A 27,438-nucleotide genomic window follows, 5' to 3' on the forward strand; every position below is an offset into this window, starting at 1 on the left:
GCTAAAACATTTTAACAATGGCTTTGGTAGCTAAAACGTCTTAGCATTAGCTTGGTAGCTAAAACGTTGTGACGTTAGCTTGGTAGCTAAAAATGTAACCGTGGTACCTCGTAAGCTAAAAGTAATGTAACTTTATCTTGATAGCTATAAATATTTGAATGTTAGCTCAGTAGCTAAAATGTTATAATAATTTGTTTGCTAAAAACATTCTAACTTTATCTTGAAAGCTAAAAACGTACCAGTGGATACCGTTTTATATATATATATATTTATATATTATATGGTTGTATCGTAAATCTGGAAGCTAAAAACATTGAAATATTATTTTTTGTAGCTTTGAATTTAAAGTGAAGAATAAACAAGTATAATAGAAGATAGAATCCGACTCGTTGAAACAACAAAGTCAAGTTGAACAATAAAATTGTTTTATTAATAATAATAATTTTTCCACCACAATAAAATTTAACAAAGGCTCACTAGAAAAGTGTTGACTTCTGAGTTCTGTCCAGTCGGTACAGTACGTTGTAAAACTGGCCGTGACGCCCCCCCCCCCCCCCTCAAACATATTATTCAAAAAAAAATTCCACATTATTTACAGATAAAATCCACAATAATAAAAACCAAGCTGGCAAAACGTCACAGACTCACCGCGCGGCGGCTTCGCGCTAACAGCGGCTAACGGAGAGCTCCCGATAGAAGCTAGCAGGCTACCTGGCGAGCGTGGTAACGCGCCAGCGGGCTAGTTAGGCTACGGGTTCTGAATGCTACCGAGAGGTCGGTTGAACCGGACTTCACGTTCCTGTGTTAACTCAAAATATAAAATGAAGAACAGCTGTTCTCAACGCCTGGAAGCTTCTCTCGTCTTTTCTGTTCACGTGTTTTCTGCTTCCGTCTGTCTGAGCCGCTAGCTCTCAGCTAGCTTTGTGGAGGAATGCACTTTGGTAGATTCAAACCAAATGCGAGTCACGACGCCGACGCCGGTTATTAAAATCACAACGACGGCGACGCCTGAGGTAACGGGAGAGGAGGGATGCACCGCGCCGAGGCAACGGCTCGCTTAGAAAAGTGAAACTGTGGAAATATTGCACTTTATGGAAAAACACAAAAGTTGAAAGTTAGCCCTATTTATATTTAATTACATTTTAAGTTATACAAAAAGTATTTAAAGTAATGAAACCTTATTAATAAGATTTGTGTAGTAGCTAAAAAGAAAGAAAAAGATCTCTTTCACGTGAAAGAAGTTTATATTAAAAAGGTTGTTTCTTATAAATTTGTATGATTGACTTTGTGCTCACGCAGGAGAATGTCATGACTTTAAAACTGATTTTTTAATAGGATGAATTCTGTGTTTTCCACGGAACAATAAGGGGAATAAATAACAACAAAAACATAAACGTTGGTAAGGGCAGTTTTACAACCGGTGCATCCCGAGCTTTAAAAAACACGCTAACAGCTAGCTGGTGTGAACCTGTAGCGTGCTGCTAGCAGTCGGTTAGCATCAGGCTAGCTTAGCGTCATGAACGTCAGTGCAGCAGCTAGCGGCCGGACGCTAGTGTTCGATTGGCTAGTGTTTGCGTAGCCGAGGCGACAGTTGGCTGATATGTGTACATTGTGCACAAAAAAAACGTTGACACGTCGCCGTGGTTACTGACCGCGAATGTCTGCGTGTTTTATTTGTGTGTGTGTGTGTGTGGGGGGGGGGGGGGGGCAGCGTTGTCATGGCGACGAGATACTGAAGGCACAAAGTAGCGACTCTCAGCACTCTTAAAAAAGAAGGAAAAAAAAGTACAACGATTTTTAAAAAACACAATCAACCAATCAGATCGTTAGAAAACCAGCAAGAACATCAGAGGAACAGAGGCTCCTCCCACTCGCTACAGGACATCACGGCTCCTCCTCCTGCTCCTCCTGCTTCTCCTGCTCCTCCTCCCAGTATGACTCGACTTCCTGTGGGTGCATTCAGGTACAGTTGTTTTTTACGTCGCTGTAGGTTTGAGGGAACAAGCTTTAAGAAAACCCTCGTTACGTCCACACACACACACACACACACACACACACACACACACACACACACACACACACACACACACACACACTGCTACATACAACCCCCACGCACACACATTCAAGTATACGGTATGAACATCGTAGTAAATATGTAGATTAGATTAATAAATATTGAAAATGTCTGTTAATAGATAACTCCTGATCACATGAACATTGTTCTGAGTGGATGTTTGAATGTGTCTGAAGTCTCTTGACTCGCAGTCCGTTCACTTGTCTTCATCAGTCACACCAGGAAGTGACTCCTTCATGTTGGAGACACAACAGACTCAAGTTCAGGGAGGCGGAGCCTCTCCAAGCAGGAGGAGACACAACCATGTTCACTTGTATCACTTGAGTTCCCTCTACTGGCCACCAGGGGGCGACTCCTCTGGTTGTATAGAAGTCTATGCTTCATGTGTTAAAGCTGCATTCTCTCTCCTGACCACCAGGGGGCGACTCCTCTGTTTATTTAGTAGATGATGGTCATAAACAGACCATAAAGTAGAGTGTGCTTTGGGGGCGGGGCTACAAGGTGATTGACAGGTCCCTGTTATTGTCTTTCACAGTATGTTTTCACTTCATTAAAGTTAATTGTAGCATTTTAGTCTCTTTAAATGTCTTTATTCAGCATTCAGTTGCACTTAGCTCCGCCCACTCGTCACTCATGGTTGCAAAAAACCAAGATGGCCGACACAAACTTCAGAACACCACAAACCTACAGCTGACGGAGACGACGTCCACGTCTCATTAAATATAAGTGCAGCACCACCTGATGAGCGTTTTAATGTTTTAATGTTTAGTCTAAACCTCTCAGAAGTATCAGAACTTACAGAGAAAACCTGAATAGAAACCAGAGCACCGTCGACTATCACGCTAACGTCTCACGCTAACGCCATAGGCTAACATCTCACGCTAACGCCATATGCTAACGTATCACGCTAACACCATATGCTAACATCTCATGCTAACGCCATAGGCTAACGTCACATGCTAACATAACGTTAGCAAGTTACAATATCAAGTCTAAGTACTTCATCCGTGGCTGTTTCCGTCTCCATGACAACCAACCAGAAGATATTAACAGCTGACGTCTTCTTGTAGTCCTCTATGTCGTCCTGGATGTAGTCCTGGATGTACTACAGATGGAAACTAGCCTCCCGGCTATAATCTGGCATATTTACATGTACATTGTACTGTCTATCAATATGCATTGTCCCTTATTCTCTAAAAAAAAATGTAGTCCTGGATGTAGTCCTCTATGTCGTCCTGGATTTAGTCCTGGATGTAGTCCTCTATGTCGTCCTGGATTTAGTACTCTATGTAGTCCTGAATGTAGTCCTCTAGGTAGTCATCTATGTAGTCCTGGATGTAGTCCTCTATGTAGTCCTGGATGTAGTCCTCTATGTAGTCCTGAATGTAGTCCTCTAGGTAGTCCTCTGTGTAGTCCTGGATGTAGTCCTCTATGTAGTCCTGAATGTAGTCCTCTAGGTAGTCCTGGATGTAGTCCTCTATGTAGTCCTGGATGTAGTCCTGGATGTAGTCCTGAATGTAGTCCTGGATGTAGTCCTCGAGGTAGTCCTGTATGTAGTCCTCTATGTATTCCTGGATGTAGTCCTCTATGTAGTCCTGAATGTAGTCCTCTAGGTAGTCCTGGATGTAGTCCTCTATGTAGTCCTGGATGTAGTCCTCTAGGTAGTCCTGGATGTAGTCCTGAATGTAGTCCTGGATGTAGTCCTCTATGTAGTCCTGGATGTAGTACTCTATGTAGTCCTGGATGTAGTCCTGGATGAGTCCTGAATGTAGTCCTGGATGTAGTCCTCTATGTCGTCCTGGATGTAGTCCTGAATGTAGTCCTCTATGTAGTCCTGGATGTAGTCCTCTATGTAGTCCTGGATGTAGTCCTCTATGTAGTCCTGAATGTAGTCCTCTATGTAGTCCTGGATGTAGTCCTCTATGTATTCCTCTATGTAGTCCTGAATGCAGTCCTCTATGTAGTCCTGGATGTAGTCCTCTAGGTAGTCCTGGATGTAGTCCTGAATGTAGTCCTCTATGTAGTCCTGGATGTAGTCCTCTATGTAGTCCTGAATGTAGTCCTCTATGTAGTCCTGGATGTAGTCCTCTATGTAGTCCTGAATGTAGTCCTCTATGTAGTCCTGGATGTAGTCCTGAATGTAGTCCTCTATGTAGTCCTGAATGTAGTCCTCTATGTAGTCCTGGATGTAGTCCTCTATGTAGTCCTGAATGTAGTCCTCTATGTAGTCCTGAATGTAGTCCTCTATGTAGTCCTGGATGTAGTCCTGAATGTAGTCCTCTATGTAGTCCTGGATGTAGTCCTGAATGTAGTCCTCTATGTAGTCCTGGATGTAGTCCTCTATGTAGTCCTGGATGTAGTCCTGCATGTAGTCCTCTATGTAGTCCTGATGTAGTCCTCTATGTAGTCCTGAATGTAGTCCTCTATGTAGTCCTGAATGCTGCGTCCTCTTTTCTTCCTTTCTGATTTATATTTAGCGTCTTGTGAGTTTTATCTTCCCCTTAAAAACAAGATTTCATAAAGTAATGTTTTAAAAATGTTTAAATCGTGTCTTTAAAACAGTCGTGAAACCATCAGAATAATATTTTATCTTTTCTTTATCTTTTTTGTTTCAGTTTTCCTGAATCAGAATCCTTCCCTTTCATCACGTTCTCTCCACTTTGGTTGATTTCTTTTCTTTTGACTTCTACTTTCAGCCATTTTGCATCCCGATGACTTTGTAGGAACCAAACTGCGACTTTATCCAGACAAACTTCTTCCTGCTAAACCTCCGAAGAAAAAAGGATAAAAAAAGAAGTGCTAAGTGTGTGCTTGGTAAGGCTGGGCCGTGCTAACGGGCTAACGGGCTACGGCTAACACAAGGCTAAGGCCACCAGACCGCCAAGAGAAGGCAAGTAGTCCTCCGGCTACGACCGACCGGTTTAAAGTTCGCAAAGTAACAACCAGCGTTTTTTTGACCAGCTGCCAGGCACTAAGCTAGCATGCTAGACTAGCTACACACTAAAATAAACGGCTAACGAGCCGGCTAACGTTGTTAGTGCCGGCTCGTGTTCCCTAAACTGTAACAAGTATTTTGTAGATACGAAACAACGTTAGTATGCTAACGTTGTTTTTAGTTTTTTAGTGACGAGGCGTAATATCCGACCTGTTTGTCGATAAACAACAAGCAACGGATAAAACCTCGTAGAACTAAGATCGTAAGAAAGTTGTTTTTTGGTGTCGATTTACCGGCTAAAAAGATTCTGTGGTTAAAAACATAAAAAAAAGCTTTGTTCCCTCCGTCAGCGCCGCGTGTTGTTGACGTGTTGTTGACGTGTGTTTGATGTCTTGTTGACGTGTGTTTGACGTGTTGTTGGCGTGTTGTTTGACATTTTGTTGACGTGTGTTTGACGTGTTGTTGACGTGTGTTTGATGTCTTGTTGATGTGTGTTTGACGTGTTGTTGGCGTGTTGTTGACGTGTGTTTGACGTGTTGTTGACGTGTGTTTGACGTGTTGTTGGCGTGTTGTTGACGTGTGTTTGACGTCTTGTTGACGTGTTTGGAGTGAAAGTGTGCTGCTTGTCACTTTAATCCTGTGAGGTCACTTCCTGTCTCGCTGAACGCATTTCCCATAAAGTTTCCTTCAGCTCGGCCGAGCGGCCCATTCGACCGCTGAGTTTCTTGTCCCTGAACGCACCTCCGCGTCAGACGCCGCGCAGACGCAGCCGTGAAACGTAAAACAAGCGCTCCTCCTCCCAACTGGACAAAACCCTTTTTGTTTTATGCGGTTCCCATCCGGCCGCCGTGGCTCACGAGCGCCGCTTCACAACTCTGCCGCCGCGGCGAGCGCGGGGTGCGCCCGCCCTCAGCTGACCAGCTTCGGCAGCACCGTCCTCGGCTGGATGTTCCCGTTGGCGTCGGTGATCGCCGCCAAGTTAGTCCTGGTTTTGGAGGAGGAGGAGGAGGTGGCGGTCGAGGAGGTGGCGGCGGCGAGCTTGGATATGGAGGTGAAGGCGCCGTCGGCGCCGGTTCCGCGTTTGGAGGCGACGGCGGCGGAGGAGGAGGAGGTTTTGTCGGCGGCGCCGGTCGGTGGCTTGGGGAGCCGCCTCCTCAGCCACGGGTGGCGCAGCGCCTGGCTGGGCGTCATCCGGAGCGCCGGGTCCCACTCCAGGCACTGCTTCAGGAAGTCCAGGAACAGCGGGTCGTCGCCGCCCTTCAGCGCCGCGCTCCAGTCCTTGCTGCCCGGCGCGCCGCGTACCTTCCCGCGCCGCGAGCGCCCGGCGTTCAGCACGGCGGTGCCGTCGGGCAGCGTGGTGACGGTGCAGTACCGCGGGTAACCTTTGGAGGACACGAAGTTCTTGGCCCGCTTGGAGGCGTCCAGCAGCTTCTGGCCCGGCATGCCCACCAGCTCCATGATGCACGCCAGCTGGTCCGCCTCGTCCTCGCCCGGCAACAGCGGGTAGCCGGTCAGCAGCTCGGCCAGGATGCAGCCCAGGGACCACATGTCGATGGGCATCCCGTACCTGGAGCCTGGTGGGGGGGGGGGGGGGGGGGAGGGGGCAGGTAACACACCTGGATCCAATGATGCTGATCATAGGGTATGTATATATAAATATTATATTATATATATAATATATACAATATATATATATTATATTATATATATACACAATATACATATATATATTATATAATATTATATATACAATGTATATATATATTATATATGTATATATATGCAATATATATATATATTATATATATACAGTATATATATAATATATTAATATAATATATATGTATATATATATGTACATATATTATATATATATAAATAATATATATATACAATATATATATATAATATATATATATATATAATATATATATAAATTATATATGGATATATATATATGTATATATATACAATACATATATATATAATATATATATATATACATATAAAATATATATACAATATATATATATCTTATGTATATATGGACTCACCCAGGATGACCTCCGGTGCTCGGTAGAATCGTGACTGGATGTAGGTGTAAACTCTCTGATGTTCATAACAGCTGGAACCAAAATCTATGACCTGGAGACAAGAGAATAGTTTAATACACACACACACACACACACACACACATACACACACACATTACACACACACACACACAAATACACACACATGCATATTACATTACATTTAGCTGACGCCTTTATCTAAAAACACACACACACACAAATACACACACACACATATTACATTACATTTAGCTGACGCCTTTATCTAAAAATACACACGCACATACACACACACTGCCCCCCCGCCACATTGATGCCGCTGCGGCCCCCCTCACCTTGATGCCCCCCCCACCTCACCTTGATGCCGCTGCGGCCCCCCTCACCTTGATGCCCCCCCCCTCACCTTGATGCCCGCCCACCTCACCTTGATGCCGCTGCCCCTCACCTTGATGCCGCTGCCCCTCACCTTGATTCCCCTCACCTTGATGCCGCCAGGCCCCTCACCTTGATGCCCCCTCACCTTGATGTGCCCCCTCACCTTGATGCCGCCATGGCCCCTCACCTTGATTCCCCTCACCTTGATGCCGCTCGGCCCCTCACCTTGATGCCCCCTCACCTTGATGTGCCCCCTCACCTTGATGCCGCCGGCCCCTCACCTTGATGCCCCCTCATCTTGATGTGCCCCCTCATCTTGATGTGCCCCTCATCTTGATGCCGCTGCCCCTCACCTTGATGCCCCTCACCTTGATGCCGCTGTGGCCCCTCACCTTGATGCCCCCCTCACCTTGATTGTGCCCCTCACCTTGATGCCGCTGCCCCTCATCTTGATGTGCCCCCTCATCTTGATGCGCTCGCCCCCTCACCTTGATGCCCCTCACCTTGATGCCGCCGGCCCCTCACCTTGATGCCCCCCTCATTTTGATGTGCCCCCTCATCTTGATGCCGCTGCGGCCCCCCTCACCTTGATGCCCCCCTCTCACCTTGATGCCGCTGCGGCCCTGCTGCTTCAGCAGGATGTTCTCGGGCTTCAGGTCGCAGTGGATGATGCGGTTGCGCTGCAGCGCCTCCAGGCACTGCAGCAGCGAGTGGGAGAACTTGCGGACCAGCGGCAGGCTGAAGCCCTGGAACTTGTTCTTCTTGATGAGCTCGTACAGGTTCATGCTCAGCAGCTCGAAGGTCATGCAGATGTGCGAGCGGAAGGTGAAGTTCTCCAGCATGTGGATCACGTTCATGCTGGAGTCCTGGTCCTGCTTCCTCAGGTGCTCCAGGATGCGGATCTCCTCCGCCGCCTGCCGGTGGAACCGCTTCTCGTTGCGGACCATCTTCAGGGCCACGTGGGTCTGGGACCGGTGGTCGAAGGCCTTCACCACCTGGGGGGCAACGTTACAGGAGGAGGAGTATTACTAGTAGTAGTACTCTACTTCACCTGTAGTCCTCTAGTTGACCTGTAGTCCTCTAGTCCACCTTGGTCTGCTAGTCCACCTTGGTCCTCTAGTCCACCTGTAGTCCTCTAGTTGACCTGTAGTCCTCTAGTCCACCTTGGTCCTCTAGTCCACCTGTAGTCCTCTAGTTGACCTGTAGTCCTCTAGTCCACCTGTAGTACTCTAGTTGACCTGTAGTCCTCTAGTCCACCTTGGTCCTCTAGTCCACCTGTAGTCCTCTAGTTGACCTGTAGTCCTCTAGTTGACCTGTAGTCCTCTAGTCCACCTGTAGTACTCTAGTTGACCTGTAGTCCTCTAGTCCACCTGTAGTCCTCTAGTCCACCTGTAGTCCTCTAGTTGACCTGTAGTCCTCTAGTCCACCTGTAGTCCTCTAGTTGACCTGTAGTCCTCTAGTCCACCTGTAGTCCTCTAGTCCACCTGTAGTCCTCTAGTCCACCTGTAGTCCTCTAGTCCACCTGTAGTCCTCTAGTCCACCTGTAGTCCTCTAGTTGACCTGTAGTCCTCTAGTCCACCTGTAGTCCTCTAGTTGACCTGTAGTCCTCTAGTTGACCTGTAGTCCTCTAGTCCACCTGTAGTCCTCTAGTTGACCTGTAGTCCTCTAGTCCACCTGTAGTCCTCTAGTCCACCTGTAGTCCTCTAGTTGACCTGTAGTCCTCTAGTCCACCTGTAGTCCTCTAGTTGACCTGTAGTCCTCTAGTCCACCTGTAGTCCTCTAGTTGACCTGTAGTCCTCTAGTCCACCTGTAGTCCTCTAGTCCACCTGTAGTAGTTGACCTGTAGTCCTCTAGTCCACCTGTAGTCCTCTAGTTGACCTGTAGTCCTCTAGTCCACCTGTAGTCCTCTAGTTGACCTGTAGTCCTCTAGTCCACCTGTAGTCCTCTAGTTGACCTGTAGTCCTCTAGTCCACCTGTAGTCCTCTAGTCCACCTGTAGTCCTCTAGTTGACCTGTAGTCCTCTAGTCCACCTGTAGTCCTCTAGTTGACCTGTAGTCCTCTAGTCCACCTGTAGTCCTCTAGTTGACCTGTAGTCCTCTAGTCCACCTGTAGTCCTCTAGTCCACCTGTAGTCCTCTAGTCCACCTGTAGTCCTCTAGTTGACCTGTAGTCCTCTAGTCCACCTGTAGTCCTCTAGTTGACCTGTAGTCCTCTAGTCCACCTGTAGTACTCTAGTTGACCTGTAGTCCTCTAGTCCACCTGTAGTACTCTAGTTGACCTGTAGTCCTCTAGTCCACCTGTAGTCCTCTAGTTGACCTGTAGTCCTCTAGTCCACCTGTAGTACTCTAGTTGACCTGTAGTCCTCTAGTCCACCTGTAGTAGTTGACCTGTAGTCCTCTTGTCCACCTGTAGTCCTCTAGTTGACCTGTAGTCCTCTAGTCCACCTGTAGTCCTCTAGTTGACCTGTAGTCCTCTAGTCCACCTGTAGTCCTCTAGTTGACCTGTAGTCCTCTAGTCCACCTGTAGTAGTTGACCTGTAGTCCTCTAGTCCACCTTGGTCCTCTAGTCCACCTGTAGTAGTTGACCTGTAGTCCTCTAGTCCACCTGTAGTCCTCTAGTCCACCTGTAGTCCTCTAGTTTACCTGTAGTCCTCTAGTCCACCTGTAGTCCTCTAGTTGACCTGTAGTCCTCTAGTCCACCTGTAGTCCTCTAGTTGACCTGTAGTCCTCTAGTCCACCTGTAGTCCTCTAGTTGACCTGTAGTCCTCTAGTCCACCTGTAGTCCTCTAGTCCACCTGTAGTCCTCTAGTTGACCTGTAGTCCTCTAGTCCACCTGTAGTAGTTGAACTGTAGTCCTCTAGTCCACCTGTAGTAGTTGACCTGTAGTCCTCTAGTCCACCTGTAGTAGTTGACCTGTAGTCCTCTAGTCCACCTGTAGTAGTTGACCTGTAGTCCTCTAGTCCACATGTAGTCCTCTAGTTGACCTGTAGTCCTCTAGTCCACCTGTAGTCCTCTAGTTGACCTGTAGTCCTCTAGTTGACCTGTAGTCCTCTAGTCCACCTGTAGTCCTCTAGTTGACCTGTAGTCCTCTAGTCCACCTGTAGTCCTCTAGTCCACCTGTAGTCCTCTAGTTGACCTGTAGTCCTCTAGTCCACCTGTAGTAGTTGACCTGTAGTCCTCTAGTCCACCTGTAGTCCTCTAGTCCACCTGTAGTCCTCTAGTTGACCTGTAGTCCTCTAGTTGACCTGTAGTCCTCTAGTCCACCTGTAGTACTCTAGTTGACCTGTAGTCCTCTAGTCCACCTTGGTCCTCTAGTCCACCTGTAGTAGTTGACCTGTAGTCCTCTAATCCACCTGTAGTCCTCTAGTCCACCTGTAGTCCTCTAGTTGACCTGTAGTCCTCTAGTCCACCTGTAGTCCTCTAGTTGACCTGTAGTCCTCTAGTTGACCTGTAGTCCTCTAGTCCACCTGCCACCTGTAGTCCTCTAGTTGACCTGTAGTCCTCTAGTCCACCTGTAGTCCTCTAGTTGACCTGTAGTCCTCTAGTTGACCTGTAGTCCTCTAGTCCACCTGTAGTCCTCTAGTCCACCTGTAGTCCTCTAGTTGACCTGTAGTCCTCTAGTCCACCTGTAGTAGTTGACCTGTAGTCCTCTAGTCCACCTGTAGTCCTCTAGTCCACCTGTAGTACTCTAGTTGACCTGTAGTCCTCTAGTTGACCTGTAGTACTCTAGTTGACCTGTAGTCCTCTAGTCCACCTGTAGTTCTCTAGTTGACCTGTAGTACTCTAGTTGACCTGTAGTCCTCTAGTCCACCTGTAGTACTCTAGTTGACCTGTAGTCCTCTAGTCCACCTTGGTCCTCTAGTCCACCTGTAGTCCTCTAGTTGACCTGTAGTACTCTAGTCCACCTGTAGTCCTCTAGTCCACCTGTAGTCCTCTAGTTGACCTGTAGTCCTCTAGTCCACCTGTAGTCGTTGACCTGTAGTCCTCTAGTCCACCTGTAGTCCTCTAGTTGACCTGTAGTACTCTAGTTGACCTGTAGTCCTCTAGTCCACCTGTAGTCCTCTAGTTGACCTGTAGTCCTCTAGTCCACCTGTAGTAGTTGACCTGTAGTCCTCTTGTCCACCTGTAGTCCTCTAGTTGACCTGTAGTCCTCTAGTCCACCTGTAGTCCTCTAGTTGACCTGTAGTCCTCTAGTCCACCTGTAGTAGTTGACCTGTAGTCCTCTAGTCCACCTTGGTCCTCTAGTCCACCTGTAGTAGTTGACCTGTAGTCCTCTAGTCCACCTGTAGTCCTCTAGTTGACCTGTAGTCCTCTAGTCCACCTGTAGTCCTCTAGTTGACCTGTAGTCCTCTAGTCCACCTGTAGTACTCTAGTTGACCTGTAGTCCTCTAGTCCACCTGGAGTAGTTGACCTGTAGTCCTCTTGTCCACCTGTAGTCCTCTAGTTGACCTGTAGTCCTCTAGTCCACCTGTAGTCCTCTAGTTGACCTGTAGTCCTCTAGTCCACCTGTAGTAGTTGACCTGTAGTCCTCTAGTCCACCTGTAGTAGTTGACCTGTAGTCCTCTAGTCCACCTGTAGTAGTTGACCTGTAGTCCTCTAGTCCACCTGTCGTAGTTGACCTGTCGTCCTCTAGTCCACCTGTCATAGTTGACCTGTCGTCCTCTAGTCCACCTGTAGTAGTTGACCTGTCGTCCTCTAGTCCACCTGTAGTCCTCTAGTTGACCTGTAGTCCTCTAGTCCACCTGTAGTAGTTGACCTGTAGTCCTCTAGTCCACCTGTAGTAGTTGACCTGTAGTCCTCTAGTCCACCTGTAGTAGTTGACCTGTAGTCCTCTAGTCCACCTGTCGTAGTTGACCTGTCGTCCTCTAGTCCACCTGCAGTGGTTGACCTGTCGTCCTCTAGTCCACCTGCAGTAGTTGACCTGTCGTCCTCTAGTCCACCTGCAGTAGTTGACCTGTCGTCCTCTAGTCCACCTGCAGTAGTTGACCTGTCGTCCTCTAGTCCACCTGTAGTAGTTGACCTGTCGTCCTCTAGTCCACCTGCAGTAGTTGACCTGTCGTCCTCTAGTCCACCTGTAGTAGTTGACCTGTCGTCCTCTAGTCCACCTGCAGTGGTTGACCTGTCGTCCTCTAGTCCACCTGCAGTAGTTGACCTGTCGTCCTCTAGTCCACCTGCAGTAGTTGACCTGTCGTCCTCTAGTCCACCTGCAGTAGTTGACCTGTCGTCCTCTAGTCCACCTGTCGTAGTTGACCTGTCGTCCTCTAGTCCACCTGTCGTAGTTGACCTGTCGTCCTCTAGTCCACCTGCAGTAGTTGACCTGTCGTCCTCTAGTCCACCTGCAGTAGTTGACCTGTCGTCCTCTAGTCCACCTGTCGTAGTTGACCTGTCGTCCTCTAGTCCACCTGCAGTAGTTGACCTGTCGTCCTCTAGTCCACCTGCAGTAGTTGACCTGTCGTCCTCTAGTCCACCTGCAGTAGTTGACCTGACGTCCAGTCCACCTGTAGTAGTTGACCCTCTAGTCCACCTGTAGTAGTTGACCTGTCGTCCTCTAGTCCACCTGCAGTAGTTGACCTGTCGTCCTCTAGTCCACCTGCAGTAGTTGACCTGTCGTCCTCTAGTCCACCTGCAGTAGTTGACCTGTCGTCCTCTAGTCCACCTGCCGTAGTTGACCTGTCGTCCTCTAGTCCACCTGCAGTAGTTGACCTGTCGTCCTCTAGTCCACCTGTAGTAGTTGACCTGTCGTCCTCTAGTCCACCTGCAGTAGTTGACCTGTCATCCTCTAGTCCACCTGTAGTAGTTGACCTGTCGTCCTCTAGTCCACCTGCAGTAGACCTGTCGCCCTAGTCCACCTGCAGTAGTTGACCTGTCGTCCTCTAGTCCACCTGTAGTAGTTGACCTGTCGTCCTCTAGTCCACCTGTAGTAGTTGACCTGTCGTCCTCTAGTCCACCTGCAGTAGTTGACCTGTCGTCCTCTAGTCCACCTGTAGTAGTTGACCTGTCGTCCTCTAGTCCACCTGTAGTAGTTGACCTGTCGTCCTCTAGTCCACCTGCAGTCCTCTAGTCCACCTGTAGTAGTTGACCTGTCGTCCTCTAGTCCACCTGCAGTAGTTGACCTGTCATCCTCTAGTCCACCTGTAGTAGTTGACCTGTCGTCCTCTAGTCCACCTGTAGTAGTTGACCTGTCGTCCTCTAGTCCACCTGCAGTAGTTGACCTGTCGTCCTCTAGTCCACCTGTAGTCCTCTAGTCCACCTGCAGTAGTTGACCTGTCGTCCTCTAGTCCACCTGTAGTAGTTGACCTGTCGTCCTCTAGTCCACCTGTAGTAGTTGACCTGTCGTCCTCTAGTCCACCTGTAGTAGTTGACCTGTCGTCCTCTAGTCCACCTGTAGTAGTTGACCTGTCGTCCTCTAGTCCACCTGCAGTAGTTGACCTGTCGTCCTCTAGTCCACCTGCAGTAGTTGACCTGTCGTCCTCTAGTCCACCTGCAGTAGTTGACCTGTCGTCCTCTAGTCCACCTGTAGTAGTTGACCTGTCGTCCTCTAGTCCACCTGTAGTAGTTGACCTGTCGTCCTCTAGTCCACCTGCAGTAGTTGACCTGTCGTCCTCTAGTCCACCTGCAGTAGTTGACCTGTCGTCCTCTAGTCCACCTGTAGTAGTTGACCTGTCGCCTCTAGTCCACCTGTAGTAGTTGACCTGTCGTCCTCTAGTCCACCTGTAGTAGTTGACCTGTCGTCCTCTAGTCCACCTGTAGTAGTTGACCTGTCGTCCTCTAGTCCACCTGTAGTAGTTGACCTGTCGTCCTCTAGTCCACCTGCAGTCCTCTAGTCCACCTGTAGTAGTTGACCTGTCGTCCTCTAGTCCACCTGCAGTAGTTGACCTGTCGTCCTCTAGTCCACCTGCAGTAGTTGACCTGTCGCCTCAGTCCACCTGTAGTTGACCTGTCGTCCTCTAGTCCACCTGCCGTAGTTGACCTGTCGTCCTCTAGTCCACCTGCAGTAGTTGACCTGTCGTCCTCTAGTCCACCTGCAGTAGTTGACCTGTCGTCCTCTAGTCCACCTGTAGTAGTTGACCTGTCGTCCTCTAGTCCACCTGTAGTAGTTGACCTGTCGTCCTCTAGTCCACCTGCCGTAGTTGACCTGTCGTCCTCTAGTCCACCTGCAGTAGTTGACCTGTCGTCCTCTAGTCCACCTGCAGTAGTTGACCTGTCGTCCTCTAGTCCACCTGTAGTAGTTGACCTGTCGTCCTCTAGTCCACCTGTAGTAGTTGACCTGTCGTCCTCTAGTCCACCTGCCGTAGTTGACCTGTCGTCCTCTAGTCCACCTGCAGTAGTTGACCTGTCGTCCTCTAGTCCACCTGTAGTAGTTGACCTGTCGTCCTCTAGTCCACCTGTAGTAGTTGACCTGTCGTCCTCTAGTCCACCTGTCGTAGTTGACCTGTCGTCCTCTAGTCCACCTGCAGTCCTCTAGTCCACCTGGGTCCTGCTCACCTGTCCGAAGCTGCCCTTGCCGATGACCTTGAGCACCTCGTAGCGGTAGGCGATGTGGTCGTGGGGGACGTGGATGTAGGATCCCTGGTCGTCGTCGTAGCCGCCGTTGTTGGCTCCGCCCATCACCCCCGAGCGCTTCTTAGCATTCGGGCCCACGAAATACACTGAGAGGAGGAGGAGAGGGGGGGGTGAGTCCTCCGTGGACCGGACCATTGCTGTGTTAGCCGCGGGGGGGGGGGCGCTCACCCTCGGGGTAGCCGAACACCTCGTGGTGCTCCAGCGACGACATCTTGGACATGAACTGCTTCATGGCCGCCTCCGGCGTCTGGTAGCCGGGCTTCGGCTTCCCCTCCGACGACGACTTGGCGGAGGAGGCGCCGCCCTGCCGGCAGTCGGGGGGGGGCTCGGGGGCCGAGGGCTGCCGGGCCGGCTGGGGGAGGCCTGTCCTGGAGGAGGAGGAGGAGGAGGAGGAGCACAGAGGAGCCAGGAGCCCGTTGGGCTGGGACGTCAGAACAGGACGCTTGTTGGTGTTCTCCTCCTGCAGCGGGGGGGCCTCCGACATGGCGGCTTTAGGGCCTCCCTGAGGAGGAGGAGGAGGAGGAGGAGGAGCACAGAGAAGACAGGAGAGGAGGAGGAAGGAGACACAAATAAATGTGAAAGTGAAACTAACTAACTAAGAACTATTCGGTGAAGTCCTAAATCCCCGATGTTCCTGAACACAACATCAGAGACGCTCCACTGTTTGAGGATTACTAATTAATAATTAATAACGTTGATCAATAACAACAACAGAGAGACAGCTGTCTCATTGTGTCACTCCCCGTTGCCGTGGTGACCAGCACACCTGGGTTCTCTCAGAGGACACACACACACACTGCTGCTCAGTTCAAAGACCTGTTGTGTGTGTATGTGTGTTTCCGTCTGTTTGTGTGTGTTTCTATGTGTGTGTGTGTGCGTGTGTTTGTGTGTGTTTCTGTGTGTGTGTGCGTGTGTTTGTGTGTGTTTCTTTGTGCGTGTGTGTATCTGTGTGTTTCTATGTGTGTGTGTGCGTGTGTGTGTGTTTCTATGTGTGTGTGTGCGTGTTTGTGTGTGTTTCTTTGTGCGTGTGTGTATCTGTGTGTTTCTATGTGCGTGTGTGCGTGTGTTTCTATGTGTGTGTGTGTGTGTGTGTGTGTGTGTTGTGGCCAGTTAGGATTAATGTGTCAAAACAAGGAAGTGAGTCAAGAGTTTAAGATATTTAAATATATATTGTGTAATAAAATGTAATTAAACCTTAACTCAGTTATATAATGAATCATTCATACCACTGGTGATCGTTCAGGGGGTCAAAGGTCGCACAATCTGCTCGGCCAATCGGACGAGTCAGATCGGCTGTTTCATAATCAATAAATAAAAGTCTTACGGGAACAACCTGCTAATGCTAACGGTCACTCTGGAGTTAATGGAGTAAACAGCTCCTTTAAAACCATTAGTGTGTGTGTGTGTGTTTGTGTGTCTTCAAGCCACCCTATAAACCAATCAGCTGTTTAAAGCCTCCCGGAGCAGAGGCTATTATTAGCCACGTGGCTACAGCTGACTGTTCCTACTCAGAGGAGCTAACAACACTAGCCTTAAGTTTGTATATATATATATATATATATTAGGGCTGTCAATCGATTAAAAAAGAATTAACTAATTAATCGCACATTTTGAAATTCATTAATCGCGATTAAAAAAAAAAGTTCTTCTTTTTTTTAAAGACCAAACTTCACACAGAGCTGTGTTTTCAAAGAGGCTCCGACCTATAAAGTGCCAGCGAGGTATTTAATATTGTGGATGATAAATTGTTTCTTCAGTGAAACATCAGATTAGTAAAAAAAATATATATATTGAGACCCCATTGGTCCTGTCATCTTTACCACTGAACAGCAGAACCAGTGGCCTTGGTAACTGACTGACATTCACATATGTCACGTTAACCCTCTGGAGGCTGGGGGCATTTTATACATTTTACAAAAACATGTAAATTCACCTTTTAAAGGCATTTGCATATGACACATACCCACGTGTTCTACATCAAACATTCCAGAACAATCTCAGCTCTATTCATTGTCCTCGCGCCGTGTTCTCTGGTTCTCTGACTGACAGGCTGCTAATGAGCCTAACCTGTGAGGTGGGAGGTCCTTTGTGATTTACTGAGTGTTCATTGGTTGTTTTTTTCGCTAAATATTGACAGACAAACGGATTGACAAATCATGGTGAAGGTTTCGTGTGACGAGTTCTTTCCGCGCCGCGTCACCCGACACGTCGCCCCTTAGTTCCTCTGTGGATCAGAGGAGCAGACAGGAGGAAGGAGGAGCAGACGGCAGACACTCAAAGGAGTGCAAAAACGTCAACAAACACCGGAAGTAAACAAAGTTGCGGTAATTGCGTTAAAATATTTTAGTGCGTTAATCGCGGCCAAATTAATCGCATAGATTAACGCATTAACGCTGACAGCCCTAATATATATATATATATATATACATATATATTTCTATTAGGGCTGGGCACGTTAACGCGTTAATCTTGCGTTAACGCAGCACTTAATTAACGCCGACAATTATTTTATCGCGCATTAACGCATGTTTTTTTTTATTTTTATTTTTTTATAATGTAAATTTTTTTTTAATAATTTTTTTAGACAAAAGACAATACATAGACATAACACCTAGAGGACTATAAACAATGCAGACGACAAAACAATGGACATAACATCATAAAGTCAGAGTATTTGTGGGGGAAAAAGAATCTCAACAAATGACAGCAGGTATGAGACGCCCTCAAGACACACGTCACACAGAGAATACACGAGTTGTATGAAAAGGAGAGGACTGCAAAGCGACAGCGTCACAACGTGCTGCTGCTCTCATGGGGACGACTGGACATCGGGGGACCAGACGTCCAGTTTTCCCCGGACATGTCCTGCTTTTGAGCCCTAAAAAATGCGTCCGGCAGGGATTCCAAAAACGTCCGGGATTTTGCTTCGTCGGATATTTGTTTTTCTCTGGGTTTTCATAAACTCGTATTTACCCCTGACAAGTTTTGGAAATGGTATCTCCCTTCTTACGTGAGCTCTGACTGTAGAGAGGACAGTCATTGGTCGACTGATCTCAGGGTTGCCAGATACACGATAATTATCCTCCAAATACAACCATTTTGAGCCTTTGGTGCGATACTTCACCATCTCCAATCTGGCAACACGGAGCACCTCGCCGCCTCCACTAGTTCATTGTTGTTTGTGCGGCATGCTATACACTACAACCAGCGTCGCCGCTCCCATAATGCACTACGCGCTGTGCGTAGGGCACAAAGTCCTGAGGGGGCTCCACAAAATAGGCAACTAAAAAATCCTCATAGTTATAATAATTATGCCGATATTATTTCAGTCTAGAAATATTAGGCACCTTTTAGGCATGTATATCACAAAACAGGCAGAACAAGAGAGATGTTTAATCTCAGCCCCCAGACGAAGTGTCCTCTTTTTCACAAACTCAAATCTGGTCACCCTACTGGACATCACTCTGTAACCACAATGACCTCGGAGTGACTGTGCATTATATTGATGAGAAGTGGGCGCTGCATTCACACGCCCTGACTGATGAAAACAGAGGAGACACATGATGCTGAAACGTGCGCGGACACTTTACTGAAGTTGCACAGCAGTGGAATGTGACAAATAAAGTCACCACACTGAGCAGATAGAGCACCAGAGATGATCGCTGCTGCGAGACGACTGCCTTTGATCATGTCCCTGCTTCACAGTCTCCAGCGTTCTGTCACAGTGTCTCTGCATAACAGTGCATTTGACAATGTCCTGACAGATTTTATGGCACTTTAGTTCATATGGCAGAACATTTAAAATAAGTGTCAAGTTCTAGGAATTGACAAACTGCACTGAAAGTGTTTTCTGGTGTCTCACTCTAACAGGGACAACACATGTTATGGCACTTTCATTCATATGGCAGAACATTTCAAATAGAAGTGCGCTATACACTACTTTTGAATGAATTATTGGATTTTGCGTATACAAATGCGATTAATCAGGGAAATCATGCGATTAATCGCGATTAAAATCTGTTATCGTTGCCCAGCCCTAGTTTTAATGTGAAATGTTTACTGTGTGTGTGTGTGTGTGTGTGTTTTTTAATCGCGATTAATCGCATGATTTCCCTGATTAATCGCGATTAAAAAATTTAATCGTTGCCCAGCCCTAATTTCTATATATTTATACATCTATATTTCTATATATATTATATATGTATATATATATATCTAAATGTATGTAGGCCGACAATCTGTCATGTCGTCTGCCGCAACCACTTTAGTCCACAGGGGGCACCAGAGCCAACACTACCACTTTAGCCCACAGGGGGCACCAGAACCAACACTACCACTTTAGCCCACAGGGGGCAGAACCAACACTACCACTTTAGCCCACAGGGGGCAGCAGAACCAACACTACCACTTTAGTCCACAGGGGGCACCAGAACCAACACTACCACTTTAGCCCACAGGGGGCAGAACCAACACTACCACTTTAGTCCACAGGGGGCAGCAGAACCAACACTACCACTTTAGTCCACAGGGGGCAGCAGAACCAACACTACCACTTTAGCCCACAGGGGGCACCAGAGCCAACACTCCCACTTTAGTCCACAGGGGGCAGCAGAACCATCACTGCCACTTTAGTCCACAGGGGGCAGAACCATCACTACCACTTTAGTCCACAGGGGGCAGAACCAACACTACCACTTTAGTCCACAGGGGGCAGAACCAACACTACCACTTTAGTCCACAGGGGGCAGCAGAACCAACACTACCACTTTAGTCCACAGGGGGCAGAACCAACACACAGAGAGTAACCGTGGTACCGGCAGCGCGTTGTGGTTGTGGTTGATGTTGCGGAATCGCGGCAGCGCAGCAGGCGACGTCGTCTGGGAGCCACCGGAGTAAACCGGCTCTCCCGCTTTGCCTGGGAACAAAGAGAAGATCACATGACGCTCACTTTACAGACATTTAAAGTTACATAAGAACTTGTGGAATAGAAGGATAAAAAACAATGGAATAGAAATAGAGACATACGTGAAAAACTATCGAGTGAAAAAAAAAAAAAACTGAAAAAGTGAAATATAAAAATACAAAGTGATACCAACACCAGTTTCCAATGGAAACTACAATAAAAAGTAATATTGAGCATGATAATTGTTAATGATATTGAAATATATTGAAGGAGTAAAAAAGAAAAAAAACTGAAAATGACCAAAATATCATTAAAAATACTCAAAACACAATCAGATACTCAGAACTAAGTACATCCACTCAAGTGTACTTAAATGCAATTGTGAGGTGCCTGTAATTGAGTATTTCCATTACATGCTCCTTTATACTTCTACATATACATATATATAAATATGATATCTTTGGGACCTTGAATGCTCCATAATTAAACATTCTCACCATTTTACTATAAGTTTAGAATATGACACTCAGAAGTACTTCCCCGAACATGTTTGTGGTCCTGTGTACTAAAGTACCAGGATGTGTGTACTAAAGTACCAGGATGTGTGTACTAAAGTACGAGGATGTGTGGACTAAAGTACCAGGATGTTTGGACTAAAGTACCAGGATGTGTGTACTAAAGTACGAGGATGTGTGGACTAAAGTACCAGGATGTGTGGACTAAAGTACCAGGATGTGTGGACTAAAGTATCAGGATGTTTGGACTAAAGTACCAGGATGTGTGTACTAAAGTACGAGGATGTTTGGACTAAAGTACCAGGATGTGTGGACTAAAGTACCAAGATGTTTGGACTAAAGTACCAGGATGTTTGGACTAAAGTACCAGGATGTGTGGACTAAAGTATCAGGATGTTTGGACTAAAGTACCAGGATGTGTGGACTAAAGTACCAGGATGTTTGGACTAAAGTACCAGGATGTGTGTACTAAAGTACCAGGATGTGTGGACTAAAGTACCAGGATGTGTGGACTAAAGTACCAGGATGTTTGGACTAAAGTACCAGGATGTGTGGACTAAAGTACCAGGATGTTTGGATTAAAGTACCAGGATGTGTGTACTAAAGTACGAGGATGTTTGGACTAAAGTACCAGGATGTGTGGACTAAAGTACCAGGATGTTTGGACTAAAGTACCAGGATGTGTGTACTAAAGTACCAGGATGTTTGGACTAAAGTACCAGGATGTGTGGACTAAAGTACCAGGATGTGTGGACTAAAGTACCAGGATGTTTGGACTAAAGTACCAGGATGTGTGGACTAAAGTACCAGGATGTTTGGATTAAAGTACCAGGATGTTTGGACTAAAGTACCAGGATGTTTGGACTAAAGTACCAGGATGTTTGGACTGGTGTTTCTCAGCCTCTAACCGCGGCGGTTAGCATAGCTTAGCACAAAGACTGGTCGCGGGGGGAAACTGCTAGCGTGGCTCCTCCGTGTTTCTAAAAGGAGATGTGAAGCCTCGCCGTGCGGCTGCCAGGTTTTGATCCGACAGACGACATGACAGAGTGTCGGCCTTTCGGAGAACACGATGTGTCCGTCGATGCCCCCCCCCCCCCCCCATATCAAATATCACATGACACGGACGCCACCTGGAGGGGGCTAGGGTTTCGTGACACTCGTGTGAGGAACGCGTGGTTGGAATCCCTCCCGACAGACGGCTGCGTTTCCACGGAGACGGTCAGGGTTAGATCCTCACGCGTTCAGACGGGCCGACATCTCGGGCATTTTAGGAATTCCGGCCTCCGTTACTCGAAAACGACAAAACCGGAACGCCGAGGTCTGAACGCCAGAAGCAGCTGCGGCCGCGTTGCCGGGCGCCAGCAGCCGTCTGAAGGGTTTCGGGACGACGTGAAAACAAAGTTTGTGTTTTCTTGTCAATGGAGTGTCGCGGCGGACCCCGGGGGTCTGATTCCTCCAGCGGAGGAAAGTTCATTCATTGGATGTTTTTGCGCTTGATTAAATAAAAAATAATTAGAATTTGTCCGTTATATATTCATTAATTCTCACGTATTCTCCCTTTTATTAATGTCATAAACCCTCCAACACTAACATATCCACGACACTATATATACACCAATATACTGCTTTTTATTGTTATTATTATTATTAATTAGTTTATGAATGTACATATCTGTCACTGTCAATATAACTCCAACACACTGCAGACTATAAGCATCTTTACACACATAATCATCCATAGAGTGAGTATTTATCTCTTTACTCACACAACACTTTTAATTCTTATTTATTGTTGTTTATTGGATCTTTTTACGTACCGTTTATATTTACACTATTTGTCACTAGCAGTCTTTTCTTTACCTTTATCCGTCCACATCTGTTGTCTTTCCTCTTAATTTAAGTACTACCGCTTTAGTCCACAGGGGGCGCCACCAAAAAGAGATTATGATAATAATAATAGATGTTATATGATAAAAGAAGTTATCGTACATGTGTCAGACATCTTTGCGTCTGCGTGGGAACACATCGCTGCAGTATGATGGTGTTACAGGTCGACCTCCTGGCTGTGTTGGGGTCAACAGGTGTACCTAATAAAGTGGCCACGCGTAACGAGCTGAACCCTGAGTGGACCGGCCCGGTCTAAGGAGGATGAAGGTTTCTAAAGCCTCCTAATCCTGGACGTCTACATCTCCTCCTCTCCCTGCAGCTCGACCACAGCATGACAACACATGAAAGGGATCAGAGGTCAAAGGTCACGGCGGACCGCTATCTTAATGCTGCCTGATGATAAGTTTCGTACTTTGGACTCCATTATGTGCTTTGAGGTCCATTTGGTCACAGTGTCCCACCGCTGTTGTGTTGATAATATATATATACTGTATATATATAAATATATATGTGACATATATATTACATATACATATATATGAAATTTATGCTGCAGCACTTTTTCTTTTATCCCAACTTTGCAGAGCAAAATGTGATTTCTTCCAAAAGTGGGTGAGCAAAACAATGTGAGGCAGAAAGTCCTGGGCTAAAGTTAGCCTCGCTGGCGTTTAATTGGGCCTTTAAGGGTTAATTATTAAAATCTCAAGTGCATATTTGCACACAAAACCTCCACTGCATTAAATACAAGTTTAATTCAGCGAAGAAGACGCTGGCCGCCTCGTCACGTGACCTCGATGGGCGGAGCCTGAGGACCACTGACCTCACAGGCCACCGTCCAGGTCCGACACATGGCCTCTTAATCTGACCGCTCGCTGTAATCCAGCCTCCCGGGACGAGCCGGACCCCCGATCCATACGTCTCAATACGTTCTGCTTCACATGGATTCATATTGTTTTAAATGGACCACAATAAGAACAATTAATTCATCGGCATCACAAAAGTTGCTGGTTAAACTATGAATAACTTTACAGGGAAGATAATTAACTGGAGTTCAGATATGTCCTCTCTGTCATAACAAAATATAGAAATTAAACTTCCTTTTCACATAATAATGATTATTTTAATTATTAATCGTTTGGTCTCTAAAAACATGTCAATCAGCTTTTCTCCATAACTCCGAAATATTCAGTTTACCTTAAATATTCACCAAAACAAATTAGATTATTAAACAGATTTAAACTTCTGTTATCCGTTGGTTTAAATAAAAGTAATGTTTTTTATTTTAAATAAGAATATATATATTACAGGCTCCATTTTCATGTATATTTACCTCCTTCAAATTGTCCTTATTTATGTGTCTGTTCATCGTTCGTCGGTTCAGACGCAGCGAGGTGTCGTCACCGGTGTGTGTGTCGCCCCGTAGTGAACACTCCGGTAACGTGTAACTCACACCGGCCGGCCGGTGCTTAACGACGCCGTACAGTACATGAGAAAGTACCTGCAGCGGCGCGGCGGGCACGCCGAATGTGAACGTGACACCGAGCTGGAAATGCCAGAGCGCCGGCGAGCACGCCCGGCATGCTGCTCGACAGGACGGGGAAAGATCTGCAGCAACGTGACCGCACACAGGCAGCGGGGAACACAGTCAGAGAGATTCCTCTGGTTGTATAGAAGTCTCTGCTTCATGTGTTAAAGCTGCATTCTCTCTCCTGACCACCAGGGGGCTCCTCTGGTTGTATAGAAGTATATGCTTCATGTGTTAGAGCTGCATTCTCTCTCCTGACCACCAGGGGGCGACTCCTCTGGTTGTATAGAAGTCTATGCTTCATGCGTTAAAGCTGCATTCTCTCTCCTGGCCACCAGGGGGTGACTCCTCTGGTTGTATAGAAGTCTATGTTTCATGTGTTAGAGCTGCATTCTCTCTCCTGGCCACCAGGGGGCGGCTCCTCTGGTTGTATAGAAGTCTATGCTTCATGTGTTAAAGCTGCATTCTCTCTCCTGACCACCAGGGGGCTCCTCTGGTTGTATAGAAGTCTATGCTTCATCTGTTAGAGCTGCATTCTATCTCCTGACCACCAGGGGGCGACTCCTCTGGTTGTGTAGAAGTCTATGCTTCATGTGTTAAAGCTGCATTCTCTCTTGTGACCACCAGGGGGCGACTCCTCTAGTTGTATAGAAGTCTATGCTTCATGTGTTAGAGCTGCATTCTCTCTCCTGACCACCAGGGGGCGACTCCTCTGGTTGTATAGAAGTCTATGCTTCATGTGTTAAAGCTGTATTCTCTCTCCTGACCACCAGGGGGCGACTCCTGTGGTTGTATAGAAGTCTATGCTTCATGTGTTAAAGCTGTATTCTCTCTCCTGACCACCAGGGGGCGACTCCTCTGGTTGTATAGAAGTCTATGCTTCATGTGTTAGAGCTGCATTCTCTCTCCTGACCACCAGGGGACGACTCCTCTGGTTGTATAGAAGTCTATGCTTCATGTGTTAAAGCTGTATTCTCTCTCCTGACCACCAGGGGGCGACTCCTCTGGTTGTATAGAAGTCTATGCTTCATGTGTTAAAGCTGCATTCTCTCTCCTGACCACCAGGGGGCGACTCCTCTGGTTGTATAGAAGTCTATGCTTCATGTGTTAAAGCTGTATTCTCTCTCCTGACCACCAGGGGGCGACTCCTGTGGTTGTATAGAAGTCTATGCTTCATGTGTTAGAGCTGCATTCTCTCTCCTGGCCACCAGGGGGCGGCTCCTCTGGTTGTATAGAAGTCTATGCTTCATGTGTTAGAGCTGCATTCTCTCTCCTGACCACCAGGGGGTGACTCCTCTGGTTGTATAGAAGTCTATGCTTCATGTGTTAGAGCTGCATTCTCTCTCCTGGCCACCAGGGGGCGGCTCCTCTGGTTGTATAGAAGTCTATGCTTCATGTGTTAGAGCTGCATTCTCTCTCCTGGCCACCAGGGGGCGGCTCCTCTGGTTGTATAGAAGTCTATGCTTCATGTGTTAGAGCTGCATTATCTCTCCTGACCACCAGGGGGCGACTCCTCTGGTTGTATAGAAGTTTATAGAAAGTAACTCTACTTTGTATGTTTCTCAACTTCTGTTCACTGGTTGCAAAAAAATAAAAAATGGCGCCGTGCAGCTCAGCGAACTGAAGGCTTCAAACCCGATGTGTGCCTCCGTCTCTTCTCGTATGCAGCCTATGGAGACGCTAATGTTAGCACATAAAGGGATCAGGGTCCTGATGGTAATATTGACCATTTCTAGACATAAACAATCCAACAATCTGCAGGAATGAAGGTCGATACTGAAACTTTAAATATACTTCATGTCTTTTACAAGTTATTTGCTTTTGTTAGAATCTGGGACAGTGAAATCAAAGGGAAATCTTCTGCCTGGAGCGTTGTGAAGCGCCATCAGACCGCCAACAGGAGGAGAAGCACTGGCCGCAGCTTCCAACCACTAATGAACTGGTAATAAAACCACCGATGGGATGAATACAGGCGGTAAAGTGGAGGATGAGAGACGGGGGAGCCTTTAAAACAGACCATGAAGACACATAAAACTGCATATTCAGTACGACAGGCACTGGGGATGGAAGCCGTCGTGTTGACAACGCGGAGCGAGCCGCCAGTGAGCGAATACAATGAATCCTCTTTGAGCTCCGATAATGCAAAAATAAACAAACTTTGTTGAGTTCAAAGTGTCTCGATAAGCATACGCCGTTTGTCTCTGTGGACACAGACGGCGAGCAAACACTGAACGCATGACGGCATGTAGGGGCGGTCACATGACCCCGATACCCTCTGGAGGGAGCCCTCGTCCACGTGATGATAAACACATTGACGGTACAGTGTAGGGTGAAACTACACCGTACACATCTCTGCTCAGTGACGGTAAGCCCCGCCCTCTAGCACACCCTGTATTATGGTATATTTGACTCTAAATGGACCATAATTGACTAATAATAGCTCGCTAACAGCAGTGAGCATGTGTTGGTCGAGCCACTCGATAGAGATGAGGTGTTTTAAGAGCTGACAGCTGTAAAAAAAGCAGCATAGTGACTTTAAAAAACCCAAAATACAACCCAACTGACCTCTGACTGAACCAAAGCTGTCAGTTGAGCTAGAGGCCAGAAATCCCCCAGAACCAAACACATGTGGAACCCCCAAAAACACCAAATACTATGAAAAACTACCAATAACATTAAACACCACCAAATACTACAACCAAAATACCATCAAATACCACAACCAAAACACAAAGTACCACCAAATACTACCAACAACCACCAAATACCACAAACAACCACCAAATACTGCCATAAATCACTAATAACCAAGAACAAATATCAAATATCACAACCAAAACACAAAGTACCACCATATACCACTAACAAACACCAAATACTACCAACAAACACCAAATACTAACAACAACCACCAACAACACCGAAACCCAGTAACGCGTCCCACCCGAAGCCCCTAAGACGTCGCGAAGTAACCGCGTTATTACGTTAAAACGTGACTACGTTATCGCGTTATTACGTTACTACGTTATCGCGTTATTACGTTACTACGTTATCGCGTTATCGCGTTATTACGCGTTACAGGGCGCTACCAGGAGCTGCTTGTTGCTGTCACTTCTCCGGAAGCTCGCGGGTATAAATAACCCGCCGGCCGCTGGTCCTCCGGAGCTCCGGCCGTTGGTCCTCCGGAGCTCCGGCCGTTGGTCCTCCGGAGCTCCGGCCGCTGGTCCTCCGGAGCTCCGGCCGTTGGTCCTCCGGAGCTCCGGCCCCGGAGGACCAACACGAACACGACTAAACGAGCTTAATGTCACCGGAACAAACGCTCGTTTCCTCCGGTGTGTTCCTTTGGTTTTCTACGGTATCACCGGGAGGTTAACGGCCCTTAAACGGGAAGGAACGAGACGCGAGGGGAGGGGGTCAGCGGGGTGTCCCCGACACTACGGCCGGGCTCGGGCGCCCTCAGGCCGGCTACAGAGGCGGTGCTCACCCGTTGGGAGGACCGAGGATCCGGGCTTCTTGGTTAACATGGCGGCCGCTCCTCTCCTCTGGACACAGAGCGACGGGGACGGGACGCCTCCTCTTCCTCCA

General features: G+C 47.3%; 1 protein-coding gene across 1 annotated transcript; it reads right to left on the minus strand.

Moving 5' to 3' along the window:
• Window positions 1–403: 403 nt before the first annotated feature.
• On the minus strand, window positions 404–27,420 carry dyrk2 (dual-specificity tyrosine-(Y)-phosphorylation regulated kinase 2). The gene is made up of 7 exons (XM_056424610.1): window positions 27,338–27,420; window positions 19,838–19,938; window positions 15,192–15,525; window positions 14,946–15,109; window positions 8,068–8,457; window positions 7,067–7,157; window positions 404–6,586 (listed from the first exon to the last, which is right to left on the minus strand). Exons 1-7 carry the CDS (start codon window positions 27,375–27,377, stop codon window positions 5,922–5,924), a joined length of 1,785 nt encoding a protein of 594 aa, XP_056280585.1. The 5' UTR covers window positions 27,378–27,420; the 3' UTR covers window positions 404–5,921.
• Between the last annotated feature and the right edge of the window lie 18 nt (window positions 27,421–27,438).

This window comes from Pseudoliparis swirei, chromosome 10 (genome assembly GCF_029220125.1).
Source record: "Pseudoliparis swirei isolate HS2019 ecotype Mariana Trench chromosome 10, NWPU_hadal_v1, whole genome shotgun sequence".
In the NCBI taxonomy this organism is placed as follows: domain Eukaryota; kingdom Metazoa; phylum Chordata; class Actinopteri; order Perciformes; family Liparidae; genus Pseudoliparis; species Pseudoliparis swirei.

Coding starts and splice junctions, on each gene's coding strand:
- dyrk2 (XM_056424610.1), bottom strand. CDS start 27,377: ATGTTAACCAAGAAGCCCGGATCCTCGGTCCTCCCAACGG. Junction 19,939..27,337: donor ATCCTCGGTCCTCCCAACGG/GTGAGCACCGCC, acceptor CTTTGTTCCCAG/GCAAAGCGGGAGAGCCGGTT. Junction 7,158..8,067: donor AGGGCCGCAGCGGCATCAAG/GTGAGAGGGGGG, acceptor TCTTGTCTCCAG/GTCATAGATTTTGGTTCCAG.